This window comes from Salvelinus namaycush, chromosome 19, assembly GCF_016432855.1.
Source record: "Salvelinus namaycush isolate Seneca chromosome 19, SaNama_1.0, whole genome shotgun sequence".
NCBI lineage: Eukaryota > Metazoa > Chordata > Actinopteri > Salmoniformes > Salmonidae > Salvelinus > Salvelinus namaycush.
Genome location: NC_052325.1, coordinates 50,753,194 through 50,776,129, shown reverse-complemented (window position 1 = coordinate 50,776,129; position 22,936 = coordinate 50,753,194). Strand labels below are relative to the sequence as shown.

The following is a 22,936-nucleotide window of genomic DNA, read 5'->3' as shown; positions in this document are numbered from 1 at the left end:
GTCACGGTGGCCGAGAGGTTAAGGCGTTGGACTCGAAATCCAATGGGGTTTCCCCGCACAGGTTCGAATCCTGTTCGTGACGAATTTTTGTAGAGATTTGACTGTTGCTAATTTATTTCATTTTGAGATGTAGTTTACCCAAATCGAAAATATATATTTAACAGAGTAAATGCCGTCATTTGGCATACCGAACATACACAACAGTATCATAACCAAGAAAAAATATATGAACTACATGGTATATTGGATATAGATATAATTTAACATTATAGCATAAGTGCACAGCACACTTGATAACACTACTGTACAATGTGATACAATGTGACTAGCACTGTAAATTAAACCTCACAAGTTATCTTTTGTCGCGTGGCCGTCTGGATACATCTTTAAAGATAGCGTATTGCAAAAGTCAATATGATATTGATATGCACCAAATTATGCACTGCTAGATCAGCCAAAGCTAATAATTAATAATAATACTAATAATAAATTAGACAAAGGGTTTAAAATAAATCGGGAGAGGGGGTATAGTCAGTGATTATTTGTGGTTTTGAAACGGAAGAAAAAATACCCTCCCGTGCACCCCTTTCTAGCCAGTGAAATGGAATGGTCGGGTGTATTTATTCGACCGGCGAAACACGTTGACGTAGTTTGGGGGGCATTGTTTGAAGAGCAGGGGAAGCGTGCCACAGTTGTCTAGATTTAAGCTCGCCGATAATTTTCTTTAGCCATAATTCAAGTCTAATTACTAGCAACACTTGAATTTACGTTTATCAAATAATTATATATAGCGGCCATGTATTAGCAACATAGACACGTACGAGTTTGTGTTGTAACAAAGCTGAAGTTGGACAGCTAACGTTAGCTAGTGCTACTTCCTCCATCAGACTAGATATTAGTGTTAATGTTAGCTATACTTTATAATTGAGCCAACATCAGTCTTGTTCGCTATGTAAGTAGCTAGCTAGTTCAAGTAAAGCACAAGTCTTGCGTAGACTCACCATTGTGAGAATGTTCAGGCTAACGTTACTGCTGTAGCTAGTTAGCACCAGATGAGGAAAGAGAACTGAATTGTCAGGCGTAATTTTTTTTGTTGGCGTTCATATTTTTTTATTCACCATAAACTGGTGTTTTAGATTAATACTTAGCACAGCAAGCATATCGTTTAATGTAGTTGGCTAGCTTTATGTAGTGCTTTTTTTTAACGTTTAACTAAGATTGTTCTAGCAGGAAGTACAGTAACCTTAAGAGAATAGCTTGGTAGAAAATGGAGTAAAGCAGTTACAGTAGTCCATCCATTGAAAAGCAAAAGTAACGTTAGCTTGTTATCCTTTGAGGCCAGCTTTATACATCGGGAACCCCACATCTCCTTTGTTTCAGGTTGTGGCAAAAAAACTTTTTCAAATAACTTTGTATAGACCGCTAGCAAGTTATGACAATCCCTTTTTATGTTGAAAACTAACGTTAGCTGGCTAGTTTGCTGCTAGCTACCGACCGAATGCTGCTACCGATTGCATAGCTTCCTAGACAGCTTGCTAGCGTGTCACTTTCACAACTGCATCCTAAAGATGTCGAACGCCATAAACGAAGGTCTGTTCTTGATAAAAGACGTGAAGCCTGGATCGAAAAATTTAAATATCGTATTCATTGTTTTGGAAATAGGTAAGTTGGTGGAGATAACAATGTCGTGTTTCTCGTGTCATGTCAACCTAGATTCGTTACCGTTTTCTTAAAGGGCCAGAGGAACAATTGAGTCGATTGTGCAACTTAGTGCAAACATGTAATCGTGAGTATAAAATGGCATACAATTACCTGTATTTTTGTTTGTTTTTGCTTTGGACATGTCATGTTCTGACAGGGTGCCATATTACAGCCATGAGGACTTGGTCACCCATCACAAAGGCTATGTAGAAGAGCTATGTTTATTGCATTGCTTTTCTAAAGGGATAACTTCACTTGCTCTTATTCTGTTATAATATGTTAGGACGGGTAACCAAGACGAAGGATGGCCATGAGGTGCGTTCCTGCAAGGTAGCGGACAAGAGCGGAAGCATCGCCATCTCTGTCTGGGACGAGCTGGGCAGCCTCATTCAGCCTGGGGACATTATCCGGCTGACCAGAGGGTATTGACCCCCACTCACACCCATTGGGCTTACTGCAATGATTCTCATCTCTGGCATTGGCTACCCCCATGGTTGTACATTTTGTTTTAGCCAAGCACAATAACATCCCATTTAACTACTCATTAAGCTATTTGATATGTTTAATCAGGTGTGCTTTTACTGGACTAGAACAGAAATGCAACTTTGGCAGGACCTGAGGATTGGAGATGAGAAACACTGCATGACAGGCCTTGACTGATATGAGCAGTTAGTATATGGAGCATACACTCCCCTGAGCACCTGCACAGGCTTACCATTGATTCTGTTATGACAAGAATCTTAGAAAAGTGAATAGAAGTATAGCAAAATGTGTTAGTCAAAAAACGATGCTCATGAAAACCCATGAGCTGTTTTCCCCTCTGGAATATAATTCAAATTATGAAGTTAATAGAAATGGAACTGATCCCAACCCCAGTAATTTGTTAGCTAGATACAGTATCTTGACTTTCCTCCATCTCTGCAGCTACGCATCCATGTGGAAGGGCTGCCTGACCCTGTACACTGGAAGAGGTGGAGACCTGCAGAAGATCGGAGAGTGAGTACAGTCTATTTATACCACCAGGAACTTCCTGTATTTCACGAGAATTCAACTGGCCACTTGACGCACTCTTTATGATTTAATGATGCATAAAAGCAGAGAACACAAAGTGAGACTGTTTTCCCCCAAAAAAACTCTGGTTAGGGTAGTATTGATGACTCATGTTGAAAAAGTGGTAGTGTAGGAGTCTCATACCAAGAAAAGCAGAAAATAACAACACTGATATCATGGTATGGGTAGCATTCAACAGGCCTGAAATTTGATGAAAGAAAAAAAAGTATCTGAACTTGTCCAATAAGAGTGCTTGTTTTTCAAAAATGTTGCCTGAAAAAAGTACTAATGTGCAACCCCACTGCCCCTCCGGTATTGTATTGTAAACATGTCTTGTTCTATCAAACAAAACATGTCTGTTCTTACATCTATCTACAATAGTTGAGCAACAGGAATCGCATTTAGTTTAGGAATACAGAAGGTTATATTGCTTTGAAATAGGTTTGGCGATAGTACGATAGCATCGTTTATCGACAATAATTGACAGCCATGGTCGACGTTGACGACATCGTGATGTGACAAGATGGTTTAGCGTATTTGAGTGGCGCCACGCAGTACATTTTTGTCTTGCAGGGCAGCACACAAGTGACATTCTGAGTATGCCTATTCCTATATGCTATAGCCCATTTCAATAATTGTTGTATAGCCTACAGAATGTAAGAGGAATGTAATCCTGAAATAACAGAGAATTCCACCAAATCAGCACAAAATGTCCAGTTTTATAACGCAGTCTTTAACTATTTGTTAAAAAAAAACATAGCCTATGTTCCATTCTCTCTCCATTCGATAGGCTATGAATATGACTGAATTCTACGCTTCATCGTTTTATGCATGGCTTTCTCCCGATCAATGAATTATTTGAAAGCCTTAAGGTAGGATTAATAACGAGCACAAACAATATCAATAGCCTATAGAAAAAGCTAATGACCATTTTATTGAAGTTTAACCGTTATTATGAAATAAATTATCCATGCGGGCTGGGAAAATTCCCCCATGCAAGGTTGAAAACCAAATTGGCCAATTACCTATCCTCCAATTAGGCCTATCATAAAAGCTTTAAGACCAGTTTAAGTTATGAACATGAGCTTATTTCCCAAGTATTCTAGCCTATCAGTGTTCTCCTAAAGTCGTTGTGGCTTTCAAAAATAACAAGAATGAAAGTCTGTAACCTAAGCCTAGGCATAGGCTATTCTCAAGCACTGCTTTGAGAGATGGAATAAACAACATTTATTCTTCTATTTTGAGGCAAATAAAGCAATTATTATCCAGTTCTGAAGACTGTAGACTGCTTCTATCCAGGCCATGATGTAGGCCTAAAACCTAGCTCACTACGGTAAGACAGCCCGTTCATCATCAGTCACTGCTCCATCATGTGCAAGCCACACAGACACAACTGTTCTGCTCCTCCACCAGCAGGGAACATTAGAAAAGATGTGCTATTGCCTGCACTGCCCATGCTTTCAACCACAGTGACTTATGTCATGATTCGTCCAGTTGCATTAGGTTTCACGCTATAGCCCACCCTTCGTTTTAGGAGTTATTTTTTTTCCAACAAAAAAATAAATACATTTGTGGGTGGCCAATCGGGGCGATAGCATCGTATATCAATGTTTTATGGGTACATAATCATGATAGGACAAAGGTTGACATCGCCCAACCCTGCTTTGAAATTCAGGTGTAATGTATACTGAACAAAAATATAAACGCAACATGTAAAGTGATGGTCCCATGTTACAGGAGCTGAAATAAGACTCCCAGTTTTCTATACGCACAAAAATCTTATTTCTCCCCAATTTTGTGCAAAAATGAGTTAACATCCCTGTTAGTGAGCATTTATCCTTTGCCACAATAATCAATCCACCTGACAGGTGTGGTATATCAAGAAGCTTGTGCTGGGACAATAAAAGGCCTCTATAAAATGTGTGGTTTTCTCACACAATGCCACATGTCTCAAGTTGAGGGAGCGTGCAATTGGCATGATGACTGCAGGAATGTCCACCAGAGCTGTTGCCAGAGACTTGAATGTTCATTTCTCTAACATAAGCCGCCTCCAACGTGGTTTTAGAGGATCTGGCAGTACATCCAACCGGCCTCACACCGCAGACCACGTGTATCCACGCAAGCCCAGGACCTCCACATCTGGCTTCTTCACCTGCGGGATTGTCATGAGACTGGACAGCTGATGAAACTGAGGAGTATTTCTGTCTGTAATGAAGCCCTTTGTCGGGCCTGGCTCCCCAGTGGTTAGGCCTATGCCCACCCATGGCTGCTCCTCTGCCCAGTCATGTGAAGTCCATATATTGGTGCATAATGAATTTATTTAAAATGACTGTTCCTTATATAAGCTGTTACTCAGTAAAATCGTTGAAATTGTTGCATGTTGCTTTTTGTATTTCTTCAGTATAGTTTCAAGCTGGCTACATTACATTGTTTTAATGCTTTTCGGTACAAGTTGATGCATGCAACATCACTTGAATGTGCTGGGTTACTTTTAAATATCAATGACATGCATGCAGTATTTATAACACAGGGTTAATGTTCCTAACATTCACACTAAATGTATTCCCTCCCATAGGTTTTGCATGGTGTATTCCGAAGTGCCTAACTTCAGTGAGCCCAACGCAGATCTGCTAGCCCAGAACCAGCAGAACAAGACTGTAAGTACTTCTACCCTACCCTGGTCCCAGATCTATTTGTTCTGTCTTGCCAACTCTTATGGGCATTGTTATTGCCAAACATGTTGGCTATCCAGCACAAACAGCTATGTGACCAGGCTAACGGTAGCCCACCTCAGATTGCTCAAGAGGGTTGGTTAATTTCTTATAACTTCTTATAGATCAAATCCCGTTAGCGGGATTGATTTCACAACATCCGGTGAAATTGCAGAGCGTGAAATAAAAAATAAAATAAAAGTTTCAAACAACTTTCCTAATCCAACTTTAGGTATTTTAAACCGGAAATAATCGATAAAATTTAAGACAGGATGAACTGCGTTCAATAGCGGATAAAATGAAAGTGGAGCGAGCTTTAGGTTACGCGCCCCAACAAAAACAGTCCACTTCGCTATAGACCCAGAAAGGAAATGGCTACTTCTTCATTTCTCAAAAGAAAAACATCAACCAATTTCTAAAGACTGTTGACATCTAGTGGAAGCTATAGGAACTGCAAGCTTATTTATATTAAAATGGGCTTGCCATAGAAAACCAATGGAAAACAGATTGACCTCAAACATTTTTCCCTGAATGGATTGTGCTCGGGGCTGTCTAGCAATGATCAACAACCAACCTGAAAGAGCATGAAAAAGTATTTAAATAATGTGCTAATATTGTACAATCCTGGTGTGCAAAGTTCTAAGAGATTTACCCAGAAAGTCTATACGATTGAAACAGACTTTAAGTAACTCAAAAGGAGAACACGTTTCTGAGAGAATCTGGTACTTAATGATATCAAAGAAATATGTTGAAGATCCTGAAATTCTTGTGAAATTATTTCTTACAGCACTTCAGATCTCAGGTGATACTGTTGACAAAATCAAACTTCGAGATAGTGGGGCAAGAAAGTATTTAGTCAGCCACCAATTGTGCAAGTTCTCCCACTTAAAAAGATGAGAGAGGCCTGTAATCTTCATCATAGGTACACTTCAACTATGACAGGCAAAATGAGAAGAAAATCCAGAAAATCACATTGTAGGATTTTTTCATGAATTTATTTGCAAATTATGGTGGAAAATAAGTATTTGGTCACCTACAAACAAGCAAGATTTCTGGCTCTCACAGACCTGTAACTTCTTCTTTAAGAGGCTCCTCTGTCCTCCACTCGTTACCTGTATTAATGGCACCTGTTTGAACTTGTTATCAGTATAAAAGACATCTGTCCACAACCTCAAACAGTCACACTCCAAACTCCACTATGGCCAAGACCAAAGAGCTGTCAAAGGACACCAGAAACAAAATTGTAGACCTGCACCAGTCTGGGAAGACTGAATCTGCAATAGGTAAGCAGCTTGGTTTGACGAAATCAACTGTGGGAGCAATTATTAGGAAATGGAAGACTTACAAGACCACTGATAATCTCCCTCGATCTGGTGCTCCACGCAAGATCTCACCCCGTGGGGTCAAAAATCCCAGAACCACACGGGGGGACCTAGTGAATGACCTGCAGAGAGCTGGGACCAAAGTAACAAAGCCTACCATCAGTAACACACTACGCCGCTAGGGACTCAAATCCTGCCGTGCCAGACGTGTCCCCCTGCTTAAGCCAGTACATGTCCAGGCCCGTCTGAAGTTTGCTAGAGAGCATTTGGATGATCCAGAAGAAGATTGGGAGAATGTCATATGGTCAGATGAAACCAAAATATAACTTTTTGGTAAAAACTCAACTCGTCGTGTTTGGAGGACAAAGAATGCTGAGTTGCATCCAAAGAACACCATACCTACTGTGAAGCATGGGGGTGGAAACATCATGCTTTGGGGCTGTTTTTCTGCAAAGGGACCAGGACGACTGATCCGTGTAAAGGAAAGAATGAATGGGGCCATGTATCGTGAGATTTTGAGTGAAAACCTCCTTCCATCAGCAAGGGCATTGAAGATGAAACGTGGCTGGGTCTTTCAGCATGACAATGATCCCAAACACACCGCCCGGGCAATGAAGGAGTGGCTTCGTAAGAAGCATTTCAAGGTCCTGGAGTGGCCTAGCCAGTCTCCAGATCTCAACCCCATAGAAAATCTTTGGAGGGAGTTGAAAGTCCGTGTTGCCCAGCAACAGCCCCAAAACATCACTGCTCTAGAGGAGATCTGCATGGAGGAATGGGCCAAAATACCAGCAACAGTGTGTGAAAACCTTGTGAAGACTTACAGAAAACGTTTGACCTCTGTCATTGCCAACAAAGGGTATATAACAAAGTATTGACAAACTTTTGTTATTGACCAAATACTTATTTTCCACCATAATTTGCAAATAAATTCATAAAAAATCCTACAATGTGATTTTCTGGATTTTTTTTCTCATTTTGTCTGTCATAGTTGAAGTGTACCTATGAAAAATTACAGGCCTCATCTTTTTAAGTGGGAGAACTTGCACAATTGGCTGACTAAATACTTTTTTGCCCCACTGTATGAGCGCCCAATCGTTGCCAATTTTTTGCATTCCTTAAAGATAAAATAATGGTTAAAAGCCTGGGTATAATCCTTCCTGCATGAATGGTCCAGTTCCCAAAGGAAATTGCAGAACAGTGCCAAGGTCTGTACCCACCATAGATTAAAAGGGAAATGTGTAGCTCTCGTTGTCGATAAACTGTATATTGATAACGAATTGTGCCGAGACACCAGGACTATTTGTAATATTCTAAATATTACAAAATTCCCAGAGTTGTCGAATAATAGATCACCCAATACTATCCATGGTAGGGATTGTAATATTTTTTGGGGGGGGGAACAATAAAATGCAACAATTGATAAAGAAATAAACTACACTATACCATTCAACATTCAATGTTGTAAAATAATTAGTATTCAACTTCTTATAGTATTTATAAATAGATAAGACAGCATTAGAAGAAAGGATAATTATTGAAAAAATAAATCTTCAAATATAAGGAACTGGAACACATAAGTACTCAAGCCTGAAATTAGGTAGGAATCAACATGGTAGGAATAAAACAGAGGACATAAGGCACAGTTTGTCGGTTGTAAGGTGGGGTGTGTATTTTGTGTTTGGGAAAAGTGGAGTGAAAAAGAAATGGTTGCAAATGTCAGAGCCCATGTGTGTCTATGAGCAGGAGTTGAGAGCTTTCAATTTTGTGCAGATATGGATATACATTTTTTAAATTATAAGTCGTTAATTTATTGTCCTATCATGGTGGAACGGTCCCCAACTCTATACCCTAGACACACACCTGAGCGACCCATACTCTCAGGAGAAGTCCTTATCTGTTTTATAGGCCTACTGCAAGTAGCCTATACCCAGCCAAGATGAAAAGATAAATGCAGTCAGACATCCACTAAAGCAGCACCGCCCTCTCAAGATTCTGAGCCTGCCTGGCAGAGTTGGCGCTTCAAAGCCTCTGGATGGGAGAGCATAATATTAAACTATTTTCTCAGTGCCCTGGTGGCGCACAATAATCTATGGTCTGACTGCTCAGCGACACTTGGGGAAATGTTCACAATGGGGGACCTGTGTGTGTGCGTGTTTCAGGGGAAGGGGGAGTACCTGATCTCGAACAGCTAGGACTTGACATTGGTTAATCAAATCTTCCCATTCTTGCTCAATGTTGCATGCCTTTTCATACAGCTACAACTATGTATTTGCACATCAAGTCCATTCTTGACTTGGATGGCACAACTGTACATCTGAGCTTGTTGTGTTTGTGGGGGAAGGGTGTTTGTTTATCCCACATCTGTTGCTATGGGGTAATGAAGTTAGGGACGATATAGGATGAATCACAATTTTCAAAAATAATTGCTTGCCAAAAATGTACATTTTGATCGCCATCCTGGTTATAGGTAACAAACCTTTGCATGAACTGCTCACATTTATTTGTTAATTCTGGAAATTAAGATGCGCAAGATTTAAAAAATGTGTTTGTGTTTAAACTGTATATAATACAATTGAGGTGAGGGCGTTGGAAATGCTTTTGGCGGTTGATCTGCTTCTGTTATGTGTTTACTTGGATGACAACCCAACTTGGGATGGGGGAAGGTTTTAGCGGGTGGACAATTGGATGTTTACATAGTAGCAATGCAAATATCATGGTACAACTATATGGACACTCAATCATTATGGTACTTTTTAACAGTAAGTTTACAAGTGTATATTATGATAAACAGAATTGGGTGCGGGGCGGCAGCAAAATTATTCTCCCATAGGCAAAGACACTCAGAAGGGGTGACGATATTAATTAACAATTTTGATCCCAATGTGCAAATTGTCCAAACGGATCCGCAAAGTAGATGGATTATTTTAAATGTTTTATTGGATCATAAACAGATTTGGCTCATTTATTTATATGGTCCAAATAATGATCCATGCTTGTTTGAAAATAAATAATTATAATGTATATCAAACCTACAAGCAATACAAGATGTATCATTATGGTGGGAGATTTATTATACGGTTTTAAATACCTCAATGGACTGTAAAGGAAATCACACTACCAACTTTAACCCTCATGCACTTAAGGAGATCATTAATATAGATGCATTAGAACTGGAGGCTTAAATATCCTGACCTAGTGAGATCTACATGGTGGAGGCTCAATCAAGCTAGTCGTCTTGACTTCTTTCTTATGTGTTCTCGCTGGCACCAAAAGTTAGTGTTGATAGGGGACAGAATGCGGTCGGACCATCACATAATTGGCGTATACATTACTCTCACAGAATTTCCACGTGGGCGAGGATATTGGACATTTTTATCAAAGCCTATTGAATGTTAATTTGTTTTAGCGAGGACAGAATAATTTAACTGACTCTTTCTGAAGTAACATAGAGCAGCAGATCCCCATATTGTATGGGACCATTTTAAATGTGCCTTTAGAGGCCATGCAATTCAGTACTCATTTCTAAAACAAAAACAATTCAGGTCAAAAGTCCATATTAACAAAGGAAATAGGACTAACAGTACAGATGGCAATGCAAACTGTACCATAGAGGCTCAGAATAAGTTGGAGAAAAATAAATGGAGGAGCTTATTTAAATAGTAATGTTATAAGAAATAGTGAACTGGATGGAAATATGGGGGAAAATGTGCCCAATTATTATGTTTTTAATCTTCAATTTAGAAGTGTTACCAAAAATAATTTACTGAAACTTGTTACAAATTAGTCACCCATGATTCACAAACTATATTTTGAAAGCGGAAGCAAAGTACTTTAAAATCGTATGTTTTTGTTTGTCTCCTCTAACCGAAGCTGATTGTATGGATTTTTTTCCTATTAATAATGTAAAATGAACAGCTGCGCAGAGACTCATGAAGGCTGAATTAGAGGAGGAATTTCTTGATGCAATTAAAGCCTTTAAGTCCAGTAACTCCAGGGCTGGATGGCATACCAGTTGAGGTATACCAAACCTTTTTTGATACACTATGAGGAACTTTTTTATTAGCTTGTTTTCACCACTTCTATAAAATTGGTAGATTATCAGATACTCAACAACGTCTGATTTCATTATTACTGAAACAGGACCCAAGTGGTAAATTATAAAGATCCAGTCCCCCCCCCCAAAAATGAAGGCCCCTTCAGTGTTGTGATGCAAAATGCATAGCGCATAGTATTGTTGGATATTATTCATCCTAATCAGACTTTAAAAAAAAAAATATATATTTTTTTTTATTTTTTTACATGGACGGTACATTGGAAATAAGACAAGTACTGGAAACAATAGAACACTAGCTGACTTGAAAATATTTTTGATAAAGTACAACTGGGATTTATATATAAATGCCTCGCATATTATAATTTTGGAGAATCTCTTATACAATGTGTTAAAGTTATGTATAGTAACCCTAGATGTAAAATGGTAAAGAATGGCTACTTCTCAGAAAGTTTTAAATTGTCAAGAGGTGTAAAACAAGATTGTCCACTATCGGCATATCCATTTATGGCCATCTAAATGTTAGCGATTTAAAATCAGATCCAGCAATATCAAGGGACTATAAATCCAGGACTTGTACGCTGATTCATGTTTTCTTTTAAATCCACAATTTGGATCCCTCCACAGCCACATAGATGATATAGATACTTTTTATATACTGTAGGTTATTTCTTTATCAATTGTTGTATTTTGTTTCCGTTTTAAATTATTCACATTGAAGAATGGGTACAGAACTTTGCTCCATTCTGCAATTTCCTTCAGGAGCTGATCATTCATGCCTATATACTGTACTATATTACGTATTGGATCACAAAAAAAATACTTTTACATTACTGTGTAGTTTACCAATAAAAGGGTCTGATGTGAATATATTTTTCGGGAAATCATCTCACTAAAACACATTCTAATAAAGTTAATAAAAATGGATAAGATCTTGCTACCATAGACAGGAAAATGCCTGTCTATTTGTGTTAAGATCACCCTGAATAACTCTGAGTCATATCCCAGTTGACCTATTTGCTTTATGGCCTTGCCTACACCTAGCAATCTATTTTTATTATATGAGCAAAAAATATTACATTTTACTTGGAAAAGCAAGCTAGATAAAATTAAACGGGCCTATTTATATAATGAATATGAATTCGGAGGGCAGAAATGATTAACCTCCACGGGATCGGTGTCCGTATACCGGGACGGTGGAGCTAATGTGATTAGCATGACAGTTGTAAGTAACAGCAAACTTTCCAGGACATAGACATGTCTTATATGGGCAGAAAGCTTAAATTCGTGTTAATCTAACTGCAATGTCCAATTTACAGTAGCTATTACAGTGAAAGAATACCATGCTATTGTTTGAGAGTGAAACAAACTTATCACGGCAACTGGTTTGATACATTCACCTCTGAAGGTAAATAATGTTCTTACATTCTGTAATCTTGCTCTGATTTGTCATCCTGAGGGTCCCAGAGATAACATGTAGCGTAGTTTGGTTTGATCTATTTTTATATTCAAATGTAGGAACTGGGTTCTACAGTTTGAACCTCTGCTGTCTCTGGGTCCACACCCACCCCGCCCGGCTATCTAGATGTGTGAAAGTTATTGTGTAAGCAAAGGATCCATCATGTATGACATTCCTGGGAGTGTGTAAGCTAATGATCCCTCATGTATGACATTCCCGGGAGTGTAAACTTTAATTTTGTATTACCATGTCATTTTTCTATGTTCTCTATAGGTATGTACTTGAAAATGTATCAATTGACCAATTTGGCACATTTGGGCAGACTTGATACAAAATATTGTCCAGTATTGCAATGATACTGGATCAATCTGAAACTTTGCACACTGCAAAATTGCAACTAAACTGCGATATTATATTATGGTCTTTCTCTTTCTCGCAAAGATGGAACAAATGTAAAAAAAATTATACATACAGTGCATTTGGAAAGTACCCCTTGACTTTTTCCACATTTTGGTAGGTTACAGCTTTATTCTAAAATGTATGTATTTGTTTTTTTTCCCTCATTCTACACACAATACCCCATAATGACAAAGCAAAAACTTTTTTTGCAAATGTATTCAATAAACAACATACCTTATTTACATAAGTATTCAGACCCTTTGCGATGTGATTTGAAATTGAGCTCAGGTGCATCCAGTTACTATTGATTATCCTTGATGATTGGAGTCCACCTGTGGGGAAATTCAGTTGATTGGACCTGATTTGGAAAGGCACACATGTCTATATAAGGTCCCACAGTTGACAGTGCATGTCAGAGTAAAAACCAAGCCATGAGGTCAAAGGAGTTGTCCGTAGAGCTCTGAGACAGTATTGTCGAAGCATAGATCTGGGGAAGGGTACCAAAAAAATTCTTCACCAGTGAAGGTCCCGAAGAACACAGTGGCCTCCATAATTCTTAAATGGAAGAAGTTTGGAAATACATGGACTCTTCCTAGAGCTGGCTGCCCGGCTTAACTGAGCAATTGGGGGAGAAGGACCTTGGTCAGGGAGGTGACCATGAATCTGATGGTCAGACAGCGCTCCAGAGTTCCTCTGTGGAGATAGGAGAACCTTCCAGAAGGTCAACCATCTCTGCAGCACTCCACCAATCACGCCTTTTATGTTAGTGGCCAGACGGAAGCCACTCTCCAGTAAAAGGAAACCTGGCAGCATCATGCTGTGGGGAGGTTTTTCAGGGACTGGGAGACTAGTCAGGATCAAGGGAAAGATGTTCGGAGCAAAATGCAGAGATCCTTGATGAAAACCTGCTCCAGTGCGCTCAGGACCTCAGACTGGGGAAATGGTTCACCTTCGAACAGATCAACGACCCTAAGTACACAGCCAAGACAATGCAGGAGTGACTTCGGGACAAGTCTCTGAATGTCATTGAGTGGCCCAGCCAGAGCCTGGACTTGAACCCAATCGAACATCTGGAGGAACCGGAAAATAGCAGGGTGCAGCGCCGCTCCCCTTCCAACCTGCCAGAGCTTGAGAGGATCTGTAGAGAAGAATGGGAGTAACTCCCCAAATACAGGTGTGCCAAGCATGTAGCGTCATACCCAAGAAGACTTGAGGCTGTAATTGCTGCCTTAGGTTCTTAAACAAAGTACAGAGTAATGGGTCTGAATATTGTTGTTTTTGCTTTGTCATTATGGGGTATTGTGTGTAGATTGATTAGGGGATATAAACAATTTAATACATTTTAGAAGAAGGCTGTAGCGTAACAAAATGTGGACAACTTCAAGGGGTCTGAATACTTTCCGACTGCACTGTGTATTTACAAAAAAAAGATCTGGGGGATTGGAAATAATGCAGACAATTACATTGTTGGAAGCTGCAATATTAAAGCTGATCTAACCCTCCCACTTGCAGCTGTAAACGCTGCCAAAGGTGACTCTAACATGTATTGACTCAGACGTTTAATACTTATCTAATCAAGATATATGGGTGTTTTATTTGTTATGCCAAATGTTAGAATTTTCCTTCCACTTTGACATTTGTATTTAGTGTAGATCGTTGACAAATCCATTTTAATCCCACTTTGTAACACCAAAAAATGTGGGAAAAGTAAAGGGGTGTGAATACTTTCTAGTCACTGTAAATCAGATGCTAATTGAAAAGCAAGAGCAACATCAACGGCAGACACTCTCTAGAAAAGTAAATGCTCAGAGTTTACACACCTAAATCAATGTTCATTTGAAAGCACAAACAAAAATCTAATTCAAGTTTCAGAGAACAGGAATTGCCCATCTGTGTCTTAGACTCTACATGTGTAAAGTGTTTTTAGAGTCTTAATGAGGTTAGTGGGTTAGTTATCCCCAAAATATTGAATGGTGTGAAGTGATGCTTAATGGACTTTTTTATAGTGTTTTCTAATGCCCTCACCACGTCTCCTCTTGCAGGGCAAATCGGATCAGAGGGGGAATTCTCCGCCTAATCAGAATTCAGGTACACCTGCTCAGTCAGGTAAGTGATAATTGGGGTGGTGGGGCAGTTGATCTAGTCAGAAAATCCACAATGAATCACACTGTTTAATTTCACAAATTTGTTCATATTGGCGTATAACAACTGAAATCAGTCTAGATTTCCAGGCTAGTTGAGGTCCAGGCCCAGTCCAGAAACATCCCCTACCCCCAGTGTAGATCTGAAAGTATTTGATGGGTATAAGCAATATGCGAGAAACTAAGTCCACCTAACCCATCAGGGGGAATTATTAGTTCTGTTTGATTAGATAGAGCCTTTGTACACACAACTGGGGCAGAAGCATTCGCATTGTGCTATTTAAAGTAGAACCTGCTTTGACAACTGTGGAGAATGGCCGTTTCTATTCCGCTTTGCACGGCCCAGCGGAATCAATGACCTACGAGGTGAGAAATGTTACGCTGCTCTATTTTCTCTGTTTGTGGGGATGCGTTCTGCTTCGTCCAGTCAACCAGAAAATGTTATGAGGGATAGGGGTTGCTTTAAATTGTCACTTTCACATGTTTTTGCTGCCTTTGTGTGTACAGAGTAAACCAGGTGACGGCCCACCACGTGAGCAGGTGAAGGCGGGGGCACTGTTCTCTGGTATATTGTCAACAAAGAAGCCTGATGCATTGTTCAGAAACATGTATTCATTCCATAAAATGAATGTAAAACTCAGCAAAAAAAAGAAACATCTCTTTTTTTTAGGACCCTGTCTTTCAAAGATAATTTGTAAAAATCCAAATAACTTCACAGATCTTCATTGTAAAGGGTTTAAACACTGTTTCCATGCTTGTTCAATGAACCATAAACAATTAATGAACGTGCACCTGTGGAACGGTCGTTAAGACACTAACAGTTTACAGACAGTAGGCAATTAAGGTCACAGTTATGAACGTTTAGGACAATAAATAGGCCTTTCTACTGACTCTGAAAAACACCAAAAGAAAGATGCCCAGGGTCCCTGCTCATCTGCGTGAATGTGCCTTAGGCATGCTGCAAGGAGGCATGAGGACTGCAGATGTGGCCAGGGCAATAAATTGCAATGGCCCTACTGTGAGATGCCTAAGACAGCGCTACAGGGAGACAGGACGGACAGCTGATCGTCCTCGCAGTGGCAGACCACGTTTAACACCTGCACAGGATCGGTACATCCGAACATCACACCTGTGTGACAGGCACAGGATGGCAACAACTGCCCGAGATACACCAGGAACGCACAATCCCTCCATCGGTGCTCAGTCTGAGAGAAGCTGGACTGAGGGCTTGTAGGTCTGTTGTAAGGCAGGTCCACACCAGACATCACCGGCAACAACGTCGCCTATGGGCACAAACCCACCGTCGCTGGACCAGACGACGGTCAAAAAGTGCTCTTCACTGACGAGTCGTGGTTTTGTCTCACCAGTGGGGATGGTCGGATTTGCATTTATCGTCAAAGGAATGAGCGTTACACCGAGGCCTGTACTCTGGAGCGGGATTGATTTGGAGGTGAATGGTCCTTCATGGTCTGGGGCAGTGTGTCACAGCATCATCGGACTGAGCTTTTCATTGCAGGCAATCTCAACACTGTGCGTTACAGGGAAGACATCCTCCCTCCCTGCAGGCTCATCCTGACATGACCCTCCAGCATGACAATGCCACCAGCCATACTGCTCATTCCGTGCGTGACTTCCTGCAAGACAGGAATGTCAGTGTTCTGCCATAGCCAGCGAGGAGCCCGGATCTCAATCCCATTGAGCACATCTGGGACCTGTTGGATCGGAGGGTGAGGGCTAGGGCCATTACCCCCAGAAATGTCCGGGAACTTGCAGGTGCCTTGGTGGAAGAGTGGGGTAACATCTCACAGCAAGAACTGGCAAATCTGGTGCAGTACTTAATGCAGCTGGTGGCCTCACCAGATACTGACTTTTGATTTTGACCCCCCCCCCCTTTGTTCAGGGACACATTATTCAATTTCTGTTAGTCACATGTCTGTGGAACTTGTTCAGTTTGTCTCAGTTGTTGAATCTTATGTTCATACAAATATTTACACGTTACGTTTGCTGAAAATAAACAGTTGACAGTGAGGACGTTTTCTTTGAGTTTAAGCATTTTGTGTTGCTTATACCCCTCAAATCCTCTCTGATCTAATGGGTTAGGCATGTCAATGTACATGGTCATACTTGATTTTGAACTTATTTTTGCTACTGCCAAATTAGGCCACCTACAAGTAACTGCCAAAATATAGGGAACCAACCGTGTCTTAACCTTTCTCCTACAATTTCTGTGGCCCTGTGGAAATATAATTAACATAATGATAACATCCCCATCAAAATCTGTCTATACAGGAGATGTTTTTTTTGCATGGGCTGTCTCAATCCACTGCATCTGTTAATATCGCCCTTCTGTATCTGCGGTGAAAGGTGGCAGAGTTAGAGCTGTGTTGGTCAGACCATAAAACATCCCAAAAATCTTCTCACAAATGTCTAAAGCATCAGAACGGAGTGGCCTACAAACTATTATGACCTCTCTGTGGAAAGATGAGACTCTCACGAACATGATGGTGTTGCACTACGAACCCCACAAGTGTCACAGCACTTGTCTGAAGGTGGAGATAGTTTAGTGCCTAGAATAAGGGATTAAATACATGTGTACGTTAAAAAAATAATACGTTTGCTGATCTTTTATTTCTCCTAATATAGGACAAACACTTCAGAACAAACTTATTATAATTTTTTTTAAACTTGGGGGGGGACTATCTGTACCATGTAGTGAATCTGTTATTCAAAGCATTTCTATGGGCTAATAGCAGAAATGCTAAAGTCAATAAAAATGTTTAAGCTTAATGCTTCTTGGCATGACCGTCTTAAAACAATCCCATATGTTTGCTTATCCAGCTGCAGATTATGCTCACACTGACTCCTTGTGGTCTGCTAACTTCAAATACAAATTTACTTGCGTCTCGCATGGTATTTTTGCATTTCAAATGCTATGTGCGTGCGCAACCTGTACACTTTTGTTATCGACTGAGTCAGTCGACTGTCTGCTCTACAAATCACCTTGCATCCTAGATAACTACTCAATACTATTTCTAGTTCAGTCAGTCACAATTTACCCTTGATGCATCACGATTTTGATGCTCTCCAACACGGCCATTAACTTTGTTCCTAGGCGTTGGTGTGTTACGCACACTAGCTCTGGTCCAGGGCGTTATGTTAACCACTGTTGCTTGTGCAGCTAGCTAGTACAACGCGGGACGCTCGCAAGTATGACTTTCAGGGGTAGGCAACCCTGGTACTTAAAGTTTCAGATTTAACCAACCTAGAAAACCAGGTGGGTTGAATTTAGGCAATCACTGACCTGAACAATTAGCTCAGTTGGTCAGGTGTGGTGCCTAGTTGGAACAAAATCTTGCATTATCTTCGGCACTCCAGGAGCAGGGATGCCTACCCCTGACCTAGCTTCTAATTCTAAATGTAATTTCATCATCTGTGCTGTTGGTGGCGGTAATGCACCATCCTCTCTCGCACCATTCGATATCTTGTCTCATTTCCTATGTCTTACAATGTCTGTGTTGTGTGAAGTTATCTGCTGGAGTCAGACTCTGGAAAATAATAGCCTCCCCCGCAGGCCCTAAGCATGATGGGATGTTAATTGCTTAAATAACTCAAACCACACCTGTGTGGAAGCACCTGATTTCAACCTACTTTGTATCCCTCATTTACTCTAGTGTTTCCAATGCTTTAGCAGTTGCATGTGCACTATATGACAAAGTATGTGGACACCTGCTCATCGAACATCTCAGTCCAAAATCATGGGCATTTAATATTGAGTTGGTTACCCCCTATGCTACTTTAACATCCTCCACTCTTCTGGGAAGGTTTTCTGATGGATGTTGCGTTATTGTTGCGGGGACTTGCTTCCATTCAGCCATGAGCGTTAGTGAGGTCGGGCACTGATGTTGGGTAATTAGGCCTGGCTCAGTCTGCGTTCCAATTCATCCCAAAGGTGTTTGTTGAGGTCAGGTCTCTGTGCAGGCCAGTCAAGTTCTTCCACACACACATCTCGACAAACCATTTCTGTATGGACCGCAATTTATGCACAGGGGCAATGTCATGCTGAAACAGGAAAGGGCCTTCCCTAAACTGTTGCCACAAAGTTGGAAGAACAGAATCATCTAGAATGTAATTGTATGCTGTAGCATTAAGATTTCTCTTCACTGAAACTAAGGCGTCTAGCCCGAACCATTAAAAAAAAACAAAAAAAAAACAGCCCCAGACCTTTATTCCTCATCCAGCAGACTTTGCAGTTGGCGCTATGCATTCGGGCAGTTAGCGTTCTCCTGACATCCGCCAAACCCAGATTCATCGTGGACTGCCAGATGGTGAAGTGTGATTCATCACTCCAGAGAACACGTTTACACTGCTCCAGTCTAATTCCTCTATATAGTGTATGTCCATGTTTAACTGGAATTGTTAGTTTGGGTTTCTGAATGGCTGTCTCGCATATCTTTATTAAGTTGGTGCTACTGTTATCTAAGCATAGTGGACTCGTGCATTTTGTATGTTTGGTCCATGGCGGGCGGCCTTTCTGGCCTGCTGCTTTCATGTCAAGTTATGATGCTCATCTCTATGCCATGTCCATTCAAAGGATTAAGAAAGCGTTAGTCTGCTATATTTAATTTGATAAATGGACTCTGACACATGTTTTCCCCTCCTATGTGATATACACAGTTGATCATGAATGCTGTTCTCAGCATTTTTGCCCATTCCCTTCTCTTCCCACAGGTAACGGTGCCATGATACCATTTGTCAACAACAACAGTTCTCCCTCCACTCCTCGTGATCCTGTCTTTGGGGGTGTGGGGCGGACTAACGGCCGTTCCCCTGGCAGCGCAGCTCCTCCAATGTCCGCTGTGGGACCTCCCAGTGCCCCCAAGCCTTCGGTCACTATTAGCAATGGCAGGGACCCCCGGCGTGCCAAGAGATGAAACTGGCATTAGGGAAAACTTTCCCCTGGCCTCTTAACCCCCCCCCTCCTCCTCCTCACTCTCTCCCTTCCATCTACCTTTTGAACAAGCCAGACCTGGCATTTGCAACATCACTGAAAAATACTAGTTTCTGATCTGCAGCTTATACTGGTTAACCTAGTTGACGTTGTCTTTCTCTAGTTGAGCTAATGTTTGTTGGTTATGCCATCAGTTGCATAAAGCACCTCACTGAATAATTGTGACCTAAACATGAACACAGTAGCAGGACTTGCAAAGCTCTGGACATAAAGTATGTATACCCCCTTCCACCACCATAATTGCCAATTTTGTGCCAATGTTATTGACAACCCTCCCTGTGCCTCTCTCGCCTATCTTGTTGGCTGAAACTATACACCCTACTTGACCACTAGATGCACTTTCTTCTCTTTAAGTCAAAGTGAATGCATCACTAATTTGATTAAGGAACTGATTACTGCTGATGGGGAAAGCCTTACGTAGGCGAAACAACTTTTTGGACAGAATTAACTAACAAACCCCCCCTTGGAAGGATCTACTCCCTTCTCAACCAAAACATATCAAAAGTGACTGAAAAGAAAGGTGATAGTTTGATTTTTAACGGTAGGTCGATTAGATTTAGTTGAATAGCTACAGTTTTCATGAGGACTAGTTTATTTGCTGCCCAGTTATGAACAATACGTTTGTTAGGTGGGAACACTTAAGAGGTTCACCCAAATATATTTTACTGCCATTTTGATTTCTATTTCATCTCTGAGATACAGATGGTGAAGTAGCTAATGAGTGCAATAAATAATATTGTCACATTTAACTCTAGCTATGTTCCTCATTCTGTCAAACAACTTTAATCAAGACTGAGTAATACATTTAATCTGTTTTATCACATGAACACATTTCCAATGAATGACAGACGGGAGAACAGCGTTTCTGATATGTCAAAACTAGCCATAAGGCTAATATCCTTAACTTTAATCGATAGTCCCGAGGCTTATTCAGTAGGAGGAAATATGTACCTTGTTGCATGTCTACCCTGTGGGCCGGTTTCCCAGACAGGTTAAACGTAGTCCAGGACAAAAAATGATACTCGATGGAGATTCTCATTTTAAAGTATTTTAGTCCAGGGCTAGGCTTAATCTGTGTCTGGGAAACTGTCCCTATATGTCATCTATCTGAAACACTTAAAATGTTGAAACCTATTGAATAAGCTCCAGAGATCACCCAACTGCCCTCAAGTAGAGAGAAATTTTGAAGATCTGTCATCACGTGGTGTTTATTTATATACTACCATTATACAGTGCTCTCCAGTGTCCATCCACTCAAGTTCTTGGCATGCCTTGCGCAGGAAACTCATTCCATGAAGGGCCAAGAGTGCTGGTTTTTGTTAAGACCTCGTCAACAAGGTGAGAGGAGTGCCTTACTAATCAGCGACTTTAATTGATCAAGTACAAGGCAAGAGCAAAAACCGCAGACACTCGGCCCTGTGTGGAATGAGTTATGACACGTGCCTTAATCATTTAGGCTGCTGCTAAAAAAAGTAGTGCTTTTTTGGTAGTCCTCTGTGCCATATTGTACCCTTCAATTAGATTGTTATGATCAAAGTTTTTAATCCATACTTTGCAATCTTATTTATTTCCCAAGTCCAGTTGGACTGACCTCAAATTGTTTCATAGTGCAGTTTTGGCAATAGTCTGAACTAGACGAAGCCTTCGGAAGGCCTACATATGATGTTCAAGTAATTTTATAAGCAGATATCTAAAAATGCATTCCAAATGTGTTAACCCATAAGTATGTTTGCTTCTAGCCACAATAACAGAAGCTCATTCAGAGATCTAGACAAATGTCATTTAGAGACCAGTCCATATGACAGTTATTTTGGCCCATTTGAATATGGTTAGTTAATGTTGTGAGAAAAGATGCAGTATGATGACAATTGGTACTTTCCTTATTTTAGCCCAGTGGTCTGTTTTGAAACTTATTTTGTAACCACGCATTGCAAGAGACTAAACACACATGGCTTCATCCTGTGTTTCACAAAGCACCACTGACCACAGCCTGGGAAGGCTTTGGCCTGTGAGAATTTCCCCTGCACTAACTGATAGGCACTGTGTCACGTTGCGCAAAAGAAAAATAGCTTAAGGCTATTCTGGATATTAATTAACAATTAAAAAAAAAAAAATAGTTATCTACTCTTTGATATTCCAAAATAGGGCTGGTTTCCCAGACCCAGATAAAGCCTATTCCTTTACCAGAAAGAACTTTAAATGAAGACTCATTGAGCATGCATTTTTGTTCACTACTAGGCATAATCTGTGTCTGGAAACTGGCTCATATTAAAATAAGCAATGTAATACAGTGAGAGTGCTTACTCAGTTGTTGGTTATGTGAGCTTTATATTTTGAAATGTATAAAATATTTCCTAGAGAAATTGTTGGTTGAATAAATGTACAGTGCATCAGACACTATGGCAGAGGACAACAGCACAATATTTTTGTAATATGTCAGGTATGTTATGAAATGTGCTCCTAAAAGTGAGTGTGTATGTATGAACTAAATCCTGGGTGGTAAAAGTTCAAAGATCAAAATGAAAGCGGAAGTGTGGAGATAACAGCTGGTGATTAGCCTGTAAGAATTGTGTCCTTGGAGTCATTTTCTGCCTCAGATGCTTGAAAACAAATGGACGCTTTGAAATAAGATAAACATTACCTCGCACATGTGCATGCCATATAATGTTTAATCTTCCTAATAATGATTATTCTCTTGCGGTTATTTTCTGTTTCACTTTTAGTATTATTGTGACAAGTTGAGTTGTTGAACATTTTTAGAAAAACATTGTGGTCTGGTCATGACTGTAGAGTTTTTAGTGTGATTTCCCTTCAGGTAGTAAAAAAAAAAAAAGGAACTAACAATTTATAGAATACATCAGTGATATAGTACATGATCACTTAAATTAATGAGACTTAAAGGAATAGTACACTCCAAACCAATGTTTATAAGATTGTTATATAGCCTCAGAAGTGCTCTTCAGTCATTCTACAATATCTGTTGAATATATAGTATTAAGGGAAATATGCATGATCTACCTCAAATTAATGGAAAAGATCTGTTCAACCAATGTCTGAATTTGAGTGACAATATTATATCGCTACATTTAATTAA

The 22,936-nt window shown here is 40.2% G+C and overlaps 1 protein-coding gene and 1 non-coding gene across 2 annotated transcripts; both read left to right on the top strand.

The window, feature by feature from the left end:
- Positions 1–82, top strand: trnas-cga. Its single transcript has one exon. It is a non-coding gene; the product is annotated as a tRNA-Ser (tRNA).
- A 576-nt stretch (positions 83–658) lies between these two features.
- On the top strand, positions 659–22,387 carry nabp1a (nucleic acid binding protein 1a). The gene is made up of 6 exons (XM_039015115.1): positions 659–1,662; positions 1,985–2,123; positions 2,626–2,697; positions 5,327–5,408; positions 14,736–14,799; positions 19,563–22,387. Exons 1-6 carry the CDS (start codon positions 1,569–1,571, stop codon positions 19,763–19,765), a joined length of 654 nt encoding a protein of 217 aa, XP_038871043.1. The 5' UTR covers positions 659–1,568; the 3' UTR covers positions 19,766–22,387.
- The last annotated feature ends 549 nt before the right edge of the window (positions 22,388–22,936 follow it).